This window comes from Camelus dromedarius, chromosome 2 (assembly GCF_036321535.1).
Source record: "Camelus dromedarius isolate mCamDro1 chromosome 2, mCamDro1.pat, whole genome shotgun sequence".
NCBI classification, from domain to species: Eukaryota; Metazoa; Chordata; class Mammalia; order Artiodactyla; family Camelidae; genus Camelus; species Camelus dromedarius.
The window spans coordinates 84364226-84379014 of record NC_087437.1 but is presented as its reverse complement, the minus strand read 5'-3'; the positions used below and the strand labels follow the sequence as shown (position 1 = coordinate 84379014).

The 14789-nt window shown below is 36.4% G+C and overlaps 1 protein-coding gene across 5 annotated transcripts in view; it reads left to right on the top strand.

Annotated features, from left to right (window-relative positions):
* The first annotated feature begins 1205 nt into the window (after positions 1–1205).
* EPHA6 (EPH receptor A6) overlaps positions 1206–14789 on the top strand; it is a 730500-nt gene continuing 716916 nt past the window's right edge. For 4 of the 5 annotated variants that reach the window (XR_010384763.1, XM_064496237.1, XM_064496232.1 and 1 more), the window contains exon 1: positions 1206–1662. Coding sequence is in view for 3 of the 5 variants with exons in the window: in XM_064496237.1 (XP_064352307.1) it covers positions 1281–1662 (382 nt within the window). In the remaining 2 variants the exon portion in view is untranslated. The remainder of the gene's footprint in view (positions 1663–14789) is intronic. The other variant, XM_031457432.2, reaches the window with a different exon arrangement.

Sequence of the window (14789 nt, the reverse complement as noted above, 5' to 3'; positions counted from 1 at the left end):
GAGCCGCGGCTGCCAGGCGGGCTGAGCGTCTGGCTGGCGGAGCTTAGCTGCCCTCCGGCTCCGTCCCTGCCCACAATGCCCTCCTCGACCGCGGGGCGAGAGCCTCAGGGCCACGGGCGCCGGGCCCCTCCCTGTTAGCCCGCGTGTTGCCCCTCCGCCCCGCTCCCGGGCGAGGGCCGCGTGATCCCACCAAGCAGCCGGCGCCGCGGCTTCCCAACCGACCCGAGCGCTGGGAGGGAGTGGGTGCCGCGAGGGGGCGGCTTGCGCGGAGAGAGCGGTCCGCTCGCAGGCACTCGGCGCCGCTGTGGATGTGGCCAAGCGCCGCTCAGCCCTTGGGCTGCTCTGAGCGCGCGGTCCGATGCCACCACACCGCGGGCGCTCCGGACCCCGGGAATCCCAGCGCCCACATCTGCGACAATGCTCGTGACCTCCACTGCGAAGTCGCGGCCGCACGGCGACGAGAAGACCTCAGTGAGCCGTGGTGCCAGGCACCCGCCCTTGTCGGGCCTGATGTGACTCTCCTTTGCTGCTTGCTCCCTTCCTTCGCTTTCTTAGGACTCGAAGCAGCGGAGGCGGCCGCAAAGCTGAGGCTCTCGCCCTACTGGGCAAGTTTAGGCGACCCGCGCTGAGGAGCGGTCAGGCTGGTCTGCCACGGCCAAGCTCACCCAGGACCCGGAGCGCTTGCCCACAGCACTCGCCCCCTCCGGCGGCGGAAATGTGAAGTCGGGGGATAGCCGTGTTGGGTGCTGACTAGCCCTGAAACGCAGGACGCTGCTGCCGCGAAATGGGGAGCAAAGTGCTTGGGGTACTCAGTGCGGCCTCAGAGATGCCGGGAAAGCGGCTGCCGAGGCGCAGCGCAGACGCGGCCGAGTTGGAGGTGTTCGCTCTGCGGGCCGCTGCCGTCGCCACCTAGGAGAGCGGCTGAAGGCGCAGCTCCACATCTCTCCCGGGCCGCTCGCGGCTTCCCGTAGCCGCCTCACTTGCTGGGCTTTCGCCGCACCGGCGGGAGGAAAGTTCCCGCGGCCCTCGCCCCTCGCCTCTCTTCATAGCTGCTGCGCCTCTCCTGCTCCTGGCTCTGCAAGTGCCCACTTCAGTCCAGAGAGGCGCTCGGGCCGCGGGAGCTGCCAGCCGCACCTGGTCGTCCCTCCCCCCTACCCGCCGCGAGCGGCCGCCCCCGCCCCTCGCTCCCCTCCCCCAAACCACAGCCCGAGCTCGCTCCTGCGCGCGCGCTCTCCCGGGCCCAAGTGAATAGTCCTCGCGCGAGCGGGACGCGGTGGTGGATGCAATTCCGCTCGCCTACAGCCGTCAGGAGGTCCCTGGCGCCGCAGGCAGCGTCCTCCTCCGAAGCAGCTGCGCCTGCACCTTGGCAGCCTGGACCTTCGTGCCCTGCCCCCGGGGCCTCGCGCGGGGGGCGCCCCGGGTCACCCCCTGTGGGCCGGGTGGAGGAGGAAGAGGAGGAGGAAGAAGACGTGGACTGGGACCCCTACCCTACGCAGAACACCTGGCTGCGCTGCTGCCACTTCTCTTTAAGGGGGAGGAGAAGAGAGCCGAGGAGAGCCATGGGGGGCTGCGAAGTCCGGGAATTTCTTTTGCAGTTTGGTTTCTTCTTGCCTCTGCTGACAGCTTGGCCGGGCGACTGCAGTCACGTCTCCAACAACCAAGGTAAGGGACGGGGGCAGAGGAGCGGGGGAAGGCGGGAGGAGGCGGGTGCTCTGAGGACCGGTGCCTTGGTAGTCTCCTGAGGTAACTTCGTGTCGGAGTCGGCTTCTCCAGCCTCCCCACACGAGGGGGTCGAGAATGTTCCCTCACCAGAGCGCCGTGTCCCCCATCGCCCGGGACCCGCTGTCGCACGAGCTGTGGTCCCTTCTGCTAACAAATGTCTTTAAACGGGTTGGTGAGCATCAGCAGCAGTTGGGTCCCCCCACTGTTGGCGGCGGGACCGCTCCCGGCTGTGCGGTCTCCACAGGAGGTCAGGCTCGGTGGCACAGGCTTAATGGAGACTTCTGGCTCTTTGCGGTCGCTCACAGAACGGTAACGTGTAGGTTCTCCCACATGCTTTCAGGAAAGCGGATCGTTCCCTTGTAGCCGTCCGTAAACTAAGCCGCCTTCGCCTAGCTGCAACCGATTTACCCCATTCGAACCGAGTGTAGACGTCTTGGAAATTATCGTAGACCAGATGCCCGGAGAGGGTGGGGGGATAAGCATTAGGTGTGAATTTGTAAGTTGTGGATATCCTATTCATAAAGTCGAGTCAGTGACAAATTTTGGGGGTGAAGACTTTGTTTCTGTGAAGTGGTAAAGTGAAGATGAATGGCGTGTGAACAGTGAAAGTCACGCTTAGCAAATGGAAAGCACTGAGAATTTTTAAACATTTTCTTTCTTTCTAGTCAACCGTATTTATGAGACATATCTCATTGGATTTCTGCTATGAATATCTGAGAATCTATAAAAAAAAATCATCTGCATAATCTAAATCCTCTTAGACTAACCAGTGAACGACCGTAAAAGTTTTCCAGCATGTACCTGGCTGGATGCACTCATTGGCACTGTGATGACCACCAGTATGTCACCTGTTTTGTCACATTTTTACAAACATTTCACATATAAAATTTCAATTATAGTTACCATTCAACATATAAGACCTCAGAATAGTTTACAAATATAAAAATGGAGGTCAAATGATGTGAAATTGTGCACATTCTTTGTGAGGGTGAGAAGGCAAGTAAAACAACACAGCTTTCTTTTTTATTATGAACATATATGACCACTTTATTTTATCGGAAATAGAATTATTCAGAATCAATATTAAGTTGTTTTCATTTATACAACTGGTACTTTTGACATGTTTTCCTAATTTTTTTTGACCTGCTAGATTGCAATCACAAATGCATATGTAAATTTGGAAGTGATACAGAACCATCATGCCTTTGAAGATGTATTATAAGTGCCACCTATAGTGCCATACTCCCCTATGGTGGTGTATACCTTCACACACTTCCCTTATTTATTTTCAAGGACTATTGACATTAAGTATCAAAGGGGTAGTTATTTAATCTACTGCTGAAAATAGGATTGTTAAAAATAACATGTAATTATGTACTTGGCCTTTTTATTGTAAGGAGAAACAATTTTTAATAATTGTAAAGTCGGACATTTATATTGTACTATATGTTTGTATTTAGTGCTACTAAAGAGATGTGTGCTTTGAGAGTCAGGTTTACTAGAAACATCTTAACAGTTATTTCCATGCAATCATTTCCCTAAGTCAATATTTATTTTTTCAATAAGTGCCTACCACCATACACCAGTAACCATCCTAGGCCCTGAGGATACTAACATGAGTAAAACTCAATTCAGAATCTTCACATGACTAAAGTGCCATTCTACCTAAATGTGTCAAGTGTTAAAATATGACCTTTCAGATACGCAAGTTAAATTTAAGGGCATAGAGGAGTTATTTGTTAACCTCTTACAGTAATTTTTATTTGTTTGTCTATTTTAATGGCTTGCCCATACTTTTTAAAGACATTTTACCTAAAATATTTACCAATTATATGTAATTTATATGTGTTTTTATAAATTAGCATAACTTACTGTTAGTGAATGTGTATTACTCAGTTTATTTTATAGTTGTATAGGATCATTAGACTTAGTCTACTAAAACTCAAATTTGTATTAAAAACACAAGCTATCCTTTACACTTGGCTAATGTAGTACCTAAAGTCTAAGTTGGGTAAAATTTAAAGGAGTTCTTCAACGGAAGACTGTGGAGAAAATATGTTCATATTTTTTCATCAGACACAAATGATTACTTATAAAATGGTTTTTGTAGCCTAAAATCAGTGATTAGAAATTATGATTTATAATACCTTGGGATAATTTTTGACTACTGAAGTCATCCCGATAATAGTTAATAAAATGTGGAACTTCAAAATGTTATTCTTTTGAACATTCAGGGGATTTTTTCTTATTTATAGTTTCATAAATAGGTGACATGCGTCAATGTATCTTACCAATCTTTAAACATTGAAAACATAAAGCATTAGAGAATTATTGTGGTACATATACAATAAAGAAATATTAACTATAAATCAGATTTCTTATACACATAATAAATATAAGTAATTGGATTAATATTAATTTTAAGGAGATAGTATTCATTTTCCTAGTAACTTCATCCTAAGAGCTAATGGAATTTGTATTTTATTTTAAAAATTTGTTACGGAGGGCAAAATTTCAGTTTTATGTAACTTCCCTTCTAATTAAGGATATTCACAATGTAAACTTTTTAATGTTATTTATTTTTACCAGATTATATAAAATCTTTCGTGATTGAATGAAGGAATCATCCTTTTCCCCCTTCCTAGTTTTCTATAGGTAGGCAGGGTAAAATGGTGATAATGATAGAAAAATGAACTACCTAAATTTTAACATGGTGCTTAACATGGTGCTAAGAGTAACATGAGTCTAGGAAGCATCTCTTGTCTTGATGTTTATCTAGCTGTGAAGCTCTACACTATAAAGACAAAATAAATCAATGTGACTCTTCCTATTACCCAAACCTCCTTGAATCGATCAGAATGTAGAGTTGCTTCCTAGATCATTTCATCTGATTAAGTAAGTGAAAGCATGATTTGTACTCAGATTTCTCTTATTCCATTAATTTTCCCTCTATTTAAAACCACAGTATTTGGTGTTGGTAATTTTTATTAAAAATAGCAGATTTCTGTACTAGTAGGATACTTAGGTGAGTATAAAATACAATCTTGTTTCATATTTAAGTAACCATGTGTAACCATGTGTATTGATTACAGTGGTTAGTAGCCCCCAAGAATCCATTAATTCAGATTACTCTGCTTTCTCCTAAAAAGAGTTGATGCATCTCTTAGGGTGTGACTCCAAAAATAATCAATCAGATACTCAAATAATTTATTAGATCAAAATATGGTTTGGATGCAAGATTCTAGTGAGTTCATTTTCTACGAAGATTGTGTGAATTGATTCCCCTCTCTCCCACCAGCCTAGGCAGTTCAGTGACAGATGAAGTAAACAAGGGAAACAGTAGTCTGACTCTTTAGTTTTATTGAATTTATTAATTTGAATGAATTGAGTTTAAATACACTAAGTTGTATGTAAATACAGGTGAACATACCTGAGCAGAAAAAATCTGCTTATTTAAATTCATAGCCTAAAATTAGTTGAACTGCCATAAATATTGTTCACAAACTATAAAACTGAATATTCTTATAGAAAGAGAGTAATTGAAATGTTTTTGAAAAGTTTGAGTGAACTTTACTGAAAATATTAACATTTTTGTTAAATAAGGAAAACTGAATGATTTCCAAAGAATATTGCTAAAGGAACTTTCACTTAGGTAAAATTCATTTTCAGGGATAAACTGTAGTTGTAAAGGTGTAGGAGATTGTAATCACATGCCTTCTTGTTGACCATAATTATAAAAACAAACTAGGATGTAATTTTATTATACATTTACAAATTGAAATGTCATTGTGCAATTAGTTATCATGATTAGTATTTAAAATAGAAATACAAAATGTCATTGATATGCATTGAACGTCTAAATGTTTTTTGCTCTGGGTTTGGGTTAAGACTATATCTAAAAACTTTTTCTTACATAAAAATTATACACTCTTCTTTAAGGATCTCTTCTTCAAACTAGAAGTGACATGAATAAAACAGTTTTATTTGGATTTTCCTAAGGGGGAAAATATATATCTAATGGCATAAGACAGAATGGCTAAATTACATCTTCTATTATTTTTTATATTTTCAAATTTTCCTATAAGGAACTTATATTACTTTTATGTTACAAAATGAAATATTAAGAAAATATTAGAGTAGAAATTATTTCTTTTCTTCACCAATCATTGCTAGTAGAAATAAACGAAGTACTAAAGACATCATAGATTTCTTGTATTTCTTTCTACCAATCCTCTTTCCCTATCACAGGCACCATGTATCAATCATCTCTTTCTTCTGTCTTCACGCATACAAGTACTTCTGACTACATACTCCATTTGTCCCAAATGGTGAGAGAATAGATTTTATTTCACACTGTATATCAGTCAACCAAACCCCAAAAGTAATAGAAATTTCTTCATTGTGGTCTTGAGTCAACATTTCTTGGGAGTATAAATATGGTGGAAATCAATAGGTATAGTTAAATAATCAAAATGGGTTAACTTTGTCCACTGTACTTTGTTAGTCATCTAATCAAACTAAACTTGTATGGAAGGATTAAATTGTTTATACTGTACAGCATTTTTTTAAATAAAAATTATGCTGTATATATCATATATATATAAATTGGACAACATAATGTGAGATACTGTATCTTTAAGGTTCTGATCAACTTGAAATTTCATTAGACTAGCATCTTTAAAAAAAAGAAATTATATTACCTCTGGTTTTGCCTTATTTTATTGAGTATTTTGTTTTAGATTTTAATATTTAGATGATGGAGGAAAAAGGATAAATAAGGCAAACTTTATGCCCTCTTGGAATGTATTTTCTAGTAAGGGAGAGTGGCAAAAGAAAAAAAAAGTAAGTAAGTAAAATGCTATGCTATACAGGAAACAGTAAAGGCACTGAGATAGAGAATAATAGGAAGGGCATGCTATTTTAAATGTGATGGTTGGAAGGGCCTATCTGGGAGGTTACATGTAAGCCACATTCACAGGGAAGAGAAAGAGCTAATTGTACATAATGGGAAGAAGTTCAGTCTAGGTAGAGGGAACTGCCTGGTCACTGACCTTGAAGGGAAATAAACTTGCATATTTGAAGACCTAAGTCCAGTGTGACTGGAGCATACTGTGCAAGGAAGAGGATAGCACAAAGTTAAGATTTGAAAGACTCAGGAACCAGATCCCACAGAGAAGAAAAAGAGCCATGGTAAGGAGTTTCATATTATCCTAGGGAAAATGGGAAACAATTGAGATATTCTAACCCATTTTCATTTTAAGAGCATTATGGTTAGTGAGGGAAGTGATGATGGGAAGACGGTGAGACTAGAATTAGGAGTCTGTTGCAGTTGTCCAACGAAAGGGGTTAGGTGGCCTGGCCAGAGTGCTGGTAGTGAGGTGAGAGAAGAAGATGGATTTGAGGTGTATTTTAGAGGTAGGATTACAGGACCATTTTGTCCTTACAGAGAAATAAATGTAGATATTCAACATTTATATCATTTTTTCCCGTGGGGCCCCAAAATATTTTCCATTACTCCCCATGAAAATGACCTTGATCATTGACAGAAGATAGGAAGGAATGGGGTAAGAAGTCCATTTCCCACTTTACTCATCTCAAGCTGTGATTTAAAATATTTCTTAATAGTGCAGTTTTGCTATTTCAAACCATTGTGTATAACATAGTACACTCATATTGGATCAACAAGTGAAATTTGTTAATGGATTTCTGACATGATAACTTTCCATATATAGTTACTTTTTTGTCAGAGTTGATAATGGCACAAGTGGTTGGGGACATTTTCACAAAGCAATATGGTGATCCAACAGTCTATTAAAATACAGAGCAATATTTGGAAGTTTGAGTTATGGCACCAATTTTATTCATCTCTTTTATGATCAAATTAATGTTAGTAAAAACAAAAATGTAAATGTAGAAGTAAAATAGGTGTGTTTTCAGATATTTTCCATTATTCCCTCTGCATTTTGTTCAAATGAAGAGAAACAAATAAATTTTCAGAAAGCTTGTAAGAAACCCAGAAAATGAGATGTTAGGATGTCTGATATTCTTGGGAATGAGGGAAGAAACTGTTAGTCTCCACTAAACAACAGTAAATTGCATGTAATTTGAAAAATTTCCCTGACTAGTTCATTATTCATTTTTTTGAGTTGCCTTTTAATAATAATATAGAATATAATTATTAAATATATAAAAGCATAAATAGGCCTAACTTAAACAATAGTCCTATATACTTTATGTATATTTAGAAAATTCATACTCTGGAGATGCCTCATTGAAACATTTCCAAGTATTCCTAAATATATATTCAGACATAGTAAATCTTATATTTTACTTCAGTGCTTAGAATGTTCTGGAAAATACTATTTTATAGTTATTCCCTTTCATTAAACATTATGCCTTCTTATGAGATATACAATTTTAATTTTCAAAGATAAATATCCTAAAACTGAGTGAAAACAATCATTCTTTAAACAGATACTGTCAGAGACCTACTTCTCGATGGGAGTGTACTTACCATATATAAGGAATTCAAGTAGAACTTTCCCTCCAAGAATATATGGTCCAGTGAAAGAATTTTTAGTCTCTTTCCAGGTCTAGCAGGAAAATTTTCTGTTTTCTTTAAATTACATCCAAAATTAATTTAAAAACTTAAAAAACCCACTTGTTATATGATAATATATAACAGTATTGATGATCAGCCCTCATAATATAAAATATTTATGTATCATTTGAAAATAATATCTATTATTTCATTACAGTTGCTTTCAAAGAAAAGAAAATAAGTCACTCAACAGTTGTATCTTAAGCATCTCCCTTTGACATCATGCTAGATTCTGAGGCTGCAACTGATTATCATACAGTCTCTGATCTTTAGAAACTGAGTCTTCTCTGTTGATGTTATGTATCCTTCAGTAATTGATATTTACTCTTTGATCACTTGATGGTTTTTATAAGATGAGGAATTTCACAGTAAATAAGATTATGAGGAGTGAAGGAAGAGAGTAAAATAATACTACTTAACGTGTGTTTTACTTGTAAAATTGCTTCACAAGAATCTTCTAATGTTAGTTTTATGGATGGGCATATATTCTATTTAATTACATGAAAAATAAACATAAGTATGCGTTAAAAAAACATTCACGTATAGAAAATCAAAATATTTCACATCTGTAATGATTTTTCATAGAGTGACAGGTGGAAGGAGCTTTTGTTTAGAGGATATTAGACTGCCTTTTTCTGGTGTGTTTATTTAAAGTATGTTAATTATTAAAAACTGTGATTCATGGTAAAGAAACAAGTTTACAGTTTCAAATTGCAGCAAGCATACCTTTAAATTGAACTTTGGATCAAGAATTGGGATGAAAGTGTGTATTTTCAGTCCATGTCCTGAAAAGTACTTTCAGCTACTTTCCTAGGACACCACTGTATCCTCTAGCCATCAACCTGTTTGAGGACCTGAACCTGGTGGATATAAATGAAAAATTACTGCTCTTCCTATTTCATTTCATAACTTCAAGTGTAAAAGCTGTACTTACTTTTTGATCAAGATAGCATCTCCTTAGAAATTGAATGTTCAGAAACAGAATTAGTTATGTATTATTTTACTATTGTAATGTTAGGTGTGTGGCTATCTGAGTTGATAAAAATAAGCACTAATTGTAAATGTATACACAATTTAATTATTTTAACTTAATAGCATAGCGGTAGAATAAGTATGTATTCTTTCAGGTTGACTGCTGTATTATAATTCATTTGTGCTACATGAGCACTGCAAAGACAAACGGGTTCTTGGATAGTACATAGAGTGTAATGTCTAGAATAAGGAAAAGCACTTACCCATGAATTAAAAAAATTGATATATGAAAATTTGCCTACCTATGATGATTATAAATTAGGTGTTTTTTAAGCAAGTTCATAAAGAGAAATATTTTGTATAATAGGAAATAAAAAAAATTACATTAGAATGTATTCCAAATAAGAATTATCTAAAACTAATTGAAATGATTGCCCTCAAATTTGAGTTGAATTTTCTTAGTATCACCTTAATTTTTACTTTTACAGGCAAAATTGTGTTCCTTATGTTGCTATGATACTTTAATATTGCTAAAAATAATTGAAATTAAATGTGTAATTAGAGAATTAAACTATGTAGCAGTGAATAAATAAGTTACAAAAATTGATATCTCAGACAACTGACGGTTATTTTAAAATATAATGCAGTAGCTAAGTAGCTATAAACAGGCCAGAATGAAAGAAAGATAGGGGTAGAAAAACTGAGTTATGGTACTGTTTTAAAAAATGAACTTGTTCTATATATCTAACAATACCCTGGGTTAGATCCTTAATCTCTGCAAACAAAAATGTGTCCATTGAAGACAAATCCTGAAAATTTCCTTCTGCTCTCCCTCTGGACTTAAAGTAGACTTAGATTATATTTAAGTTGTAAATGCAAGTAAAAATAATTAGTGGTTGCCATTATGTATGACAGAATAAAACTGAACAAACTAATAGGTCGCATTGCACAAAATCGTAAGACTTTTGTCCATTTCTAAAATTAAATGAAATCTATACATTGGTACCTTGTTAACAATTATAATGCTTCAGCAAAAAAAAGGAATGAAATAGCCAGGAAAATTTTAGAACCCTTGAACATTTAATGAGGAAAGTCCACTGTTACCTTGGCTATTTTATATGCTCAGTTTAATGAGGAAGCAGTCAGAAAGTGATCCTAATTTTTATCTGAAGAAGAAAAAAAAATTTCAGAAGTGAATATTGTTCATATAGCATATTTGCTTAGCCTGGTTTAAAATATGTAAAAAATTAACATGCTTCAATTTTATTGTTATTTTTATGATACTACATTAGACCAAAAAAGGTACTTATAATAACTTACTGTCTTAAACTGTTATAGTATAATAACTTTATTTTATAGATTAGAAAACTGTAGTTCACCCAAGTTATTAAAATAACAGTTAGGTAGTTTGTTTGTAAAAATAACATGTGTAAAAACCTTTATGATAGTCACTAGTTTATGATCAAATATCTGTACGTGTGTGCGCGTGCTTTCTTTTAGATTTTTCAAGAGCTCTTGTTACCTAGCAAAGCAGAATTAAAATTTAAGAATTTGTTTTAAAGGTTAGCATCCTAGAGTTTTAATATGCTTGTTAAAGCTAACTGAAATTTTTCCCCTAAAATTATCAAGCCTTAAAATCAGATAAAATTATTAACCTCTTTCTATTATAAAGTTCTCAAATATTTTTATTGTAATATAGCTATAGTTACCTTGCAGTTTTTGTCTGTTCATTTTTATTTTTGTTACTTAGGTATCAATTCAGTTCCTAACCTATATGGTTTATTCATATATATTTTCCTAAAATTCTTAAATTAGTTCCAAATTAAATATATATTCATCCAATATTAAATGAAATGTTGATACTTAACTATGTTTTTTCACTGTGCTGGGAACAAGAAATACAAAGGTGGGTCACTTTGTCCTGGGCTTCTTAGAGTTTAAGATTTAACTAATGAGACTATTTATATGTCACTGAATAATTAAAACATTCATTTAGGTAGCAAAATAACGTGGATTTAGCTGTCCCACAGATAAGTTCACATCTATGTATTATTGTTTACAGAGATGAAAAGATAAAAGTACTGTTCTCAAGGATCTATGAATTATTATGAGGAATCACTGTGGAATCAATATATTTATTCAGTATATTGATCATGAACATATATTGGCCCTAACTTGGTGTGAGTACTATAAATGAAGTAAGATCTGCCCCCTGGCCTGAAGGACAGTGTTGTAAAATTGAAGAGATATATTTGACAGTTAAATACTAGCAATATAGCAAAGATGAAATGAAGGTAAATAATTTAAAAATGTACAAACAAATAAGAATCTTGAGTTACACAAGGGAAATGAAAATGAGTCTCACATTTATCAGGATTCATCATCATGAATATATGTAAATAATAAGAGAATTAAAATGAATGACTCCTCCAGAAACCTGTTTTTAAGTTACTTTGAATTGGTTATTCTGCACTTAAAGATTAAAACTTACTCTGCATATAAATAAAAAAAAATCCAGTGAACAATAGTTTAGATTAACATAGAGCTTTTAGGTGGTATGACTTGGCTTTTTCATTAAAAGTTTTATTGTATTCTTTAAGAAGTAGTTTATTTAATGATGTTTGGCTTCTTTAAAAAATATAACACAAAAACTATAACAACAGAAAAATCTCAATTTTAATGGATTATATGTGGTTTTGTCTACTGATTATTTTACCTTTAGATGACGGTAAAATTGTAAAACCTGTATAGGTTACTTTATATGCAATTTAAAGATTAAAAATGTTTCTCTAGTTTCTTGCCATCTCCTGCTATTCTTGTTTTATTGTAATTCTCTCTTCCTTAACTCTATTAAATATTTATTTTTAGCAGTGTTTCATAACTTTGAAATTGCTGGTATTCTTTAACATTTATCTTGAGAAATTGGTAAATTACTGTTTGATAGATCCTGTATTTTATATTTGAGAAATGTGCCTGTACAAGAACATACATATAAAAATTGCTGCCAGAATTTGCTATTTTTAAACAGAGAAAAATCAATAGCAGATTATCCATGATTAGCTGTTGACATTTAGATTTGTACACTTAGAATGTCAAAAAGCACTGAAAACCATCAATTTAGTTTCTGAATTACAATACTATTCTTATTTTCAAATCCAACACTTTATAATTCTCATCCTCCCTCCAATATAGTGTATTTTAAAAATAATTGAAATAATTATTTTTATTGCTGTTTGGATATCAAGATTGGCTTCAACCTCCAAATTTTCCCACTCATCATTTTTTCCTCTCTAATATTTGCTTCTGAAGACATGCACACATTGAACAATAGGCAATTGGGGAATAAAATACTGATTTACCAATCACTTTAATAGTAATTTATATATCAATGATAAGTTCCCTGTCAAAATGTCAGCCATCGAATTACAACCAATGGAACTTTATTCTGAAGTCGGGTTTCTTACCTTCCAGTTTAAATAAAAATCATCCCAAATTCATGTAATATCCACATACATATACAATCTTCTAATACTGTCCAGCTTTGAAAAACTCCTCAGGTGGAACAAGCTAGGAAAACAGTTGAAAGAGGGTTGAGAATTTGAATAAGAACTTAGGCTAAAAGCAAGGAAATTTCCTTCCCCAGTTCTCATTTCTTAGTATTTTAATTAATATTTTTGGAGGAGTTTATAATTTTATGGAAGGATGTCTATTAATCTTTTTCTCTGTTAATTTTTTAGTTTTTTAATGTGTAGAGAATCTTTGGACATCCTGTTTAACTGTGCTTTCTAGATATGTTATGGTTTCAGGTTAATATATCATGCCTCAGAGAATGCTATGAAAACACACATTTCTTTTGAAGATGTAAAGTGTTCTGGAAAGCAATTAAGCAGAATGTTGAAAAATATTCATCGACTTGGATACATTAATTCCACTTTTATGAATTTAAATTCTAGGGGAATGCACAGATAAAGACAGGCTAAGATTTATATACAAGGATTTTCATCTCAGCCTTATTTATAATACTGAAGAATTGCATTTAAAGTAAACGCCCCCAAATAAGAACATCCTCATAGAGATTTAACTTCCTTTATTTGGAAATTTTTCTTCGGTGAGGTCTTGTGTATCAAGAGGTGTCCCAAATTCCTCTGTGTGAGACAGTAGAAAAACTTGTTCTGCTACTGAGAGAGAACATAAGAGAGAAGATGTAGAACGAGGAGAGAAGGCTTTGCAATAGGAGCAGTCTGATGGAAATTCTGGGATTAGTTTAGAGTAGTCAGGAAGACAGTTTAAAAATGATGGTAACTGTTGTTCTATGAAGTTATTTGCATGACTGAGATGTTAATCATTTCTTCCATCTTCACCTCTAAAATTTTGTCAGTCTGTTATACTCCAGAAAAATAAAGAATAGAAAATAGGTTTAAAAATTCTCTGAGGAAAGAAGGCTAGCTACATCACCACCATCCAACAACGACAACAACAACAAAAAAATCTGAAGGTATCAGAGTTCAGTTACTCAGCTAAATAGGGTTCTACCAAAACTCTGCCCATTCAAAACAGCAGCTGGATAGCTGTTTCCCTTCTCATCTGCTCCTAAAATGAGTTCCTGATCCCTTTAGAGGAGGTAACATCATCCGTCTATCTAACATGACAGCATTCCCATACAAAATTTACAGAGGGCAAAGATTTTAAAAAGAAAAAGAAAAGGAAAGAAAGCCACCTCTGTGTCCGCTATGTGTACTGTTTCTCTTATCAGGAAACACATGTCAAATATGTGAGAGAAGCATTTTAGAGATACAAAGGGGAAAGTGGTACCTTTAACAATATGGGATCTTGATCATATGCTCTAAACACACTAACTTCATTTTCGTTCTTGTGAATACATAGAATAGCTTGGTCACCTGTGCTTTTGCTCATGGCAGTAAACTCTGAAGTCAGGGATTTAGCCATAGTTTTCCCCAGAGTGAAAATGAGAGAATGTCATAGCAAAAGTGAAGAAGCAGGGCTCTGTCTGCCTCCTTTTCTTTTTTCCTGGATGATAAACACTGCCTCATTCCCCAACACCTCCATAGCTCCATTTGCTGAGCCTTCCAATACATTTTAGAGTGACAGCCACCAATCGTAGACTCTCCTTGCTGCTTCATTCCTAGGCAAAAGCCTAATTTACATCATCCCTGATTTAGAGCAACTAGAGGATTAATTTTGATTATATGCTGTCACTGGCAAATGAATCTCTAGCGAGGATATATTTTGAATGGCAGCATTTTCAGATTTGGAGAAATTATTTTAAAAAATAGTCACTCATCCAAACTGGTTGGGGTCACTAGAGTCAGGAAGTAGATCCCTACATTTTCTCATAAGGAAAACTTCAGGCTCAGATAATATTTATTGGCTCTGTTTTGGAGATTGAAAAGTATCCCAGCCCAGTTATAATGGTTATAAAAGAGGGCATACCATGGCACGCAGACCACTTTATCTTCAGCTAATGAGTGTCATC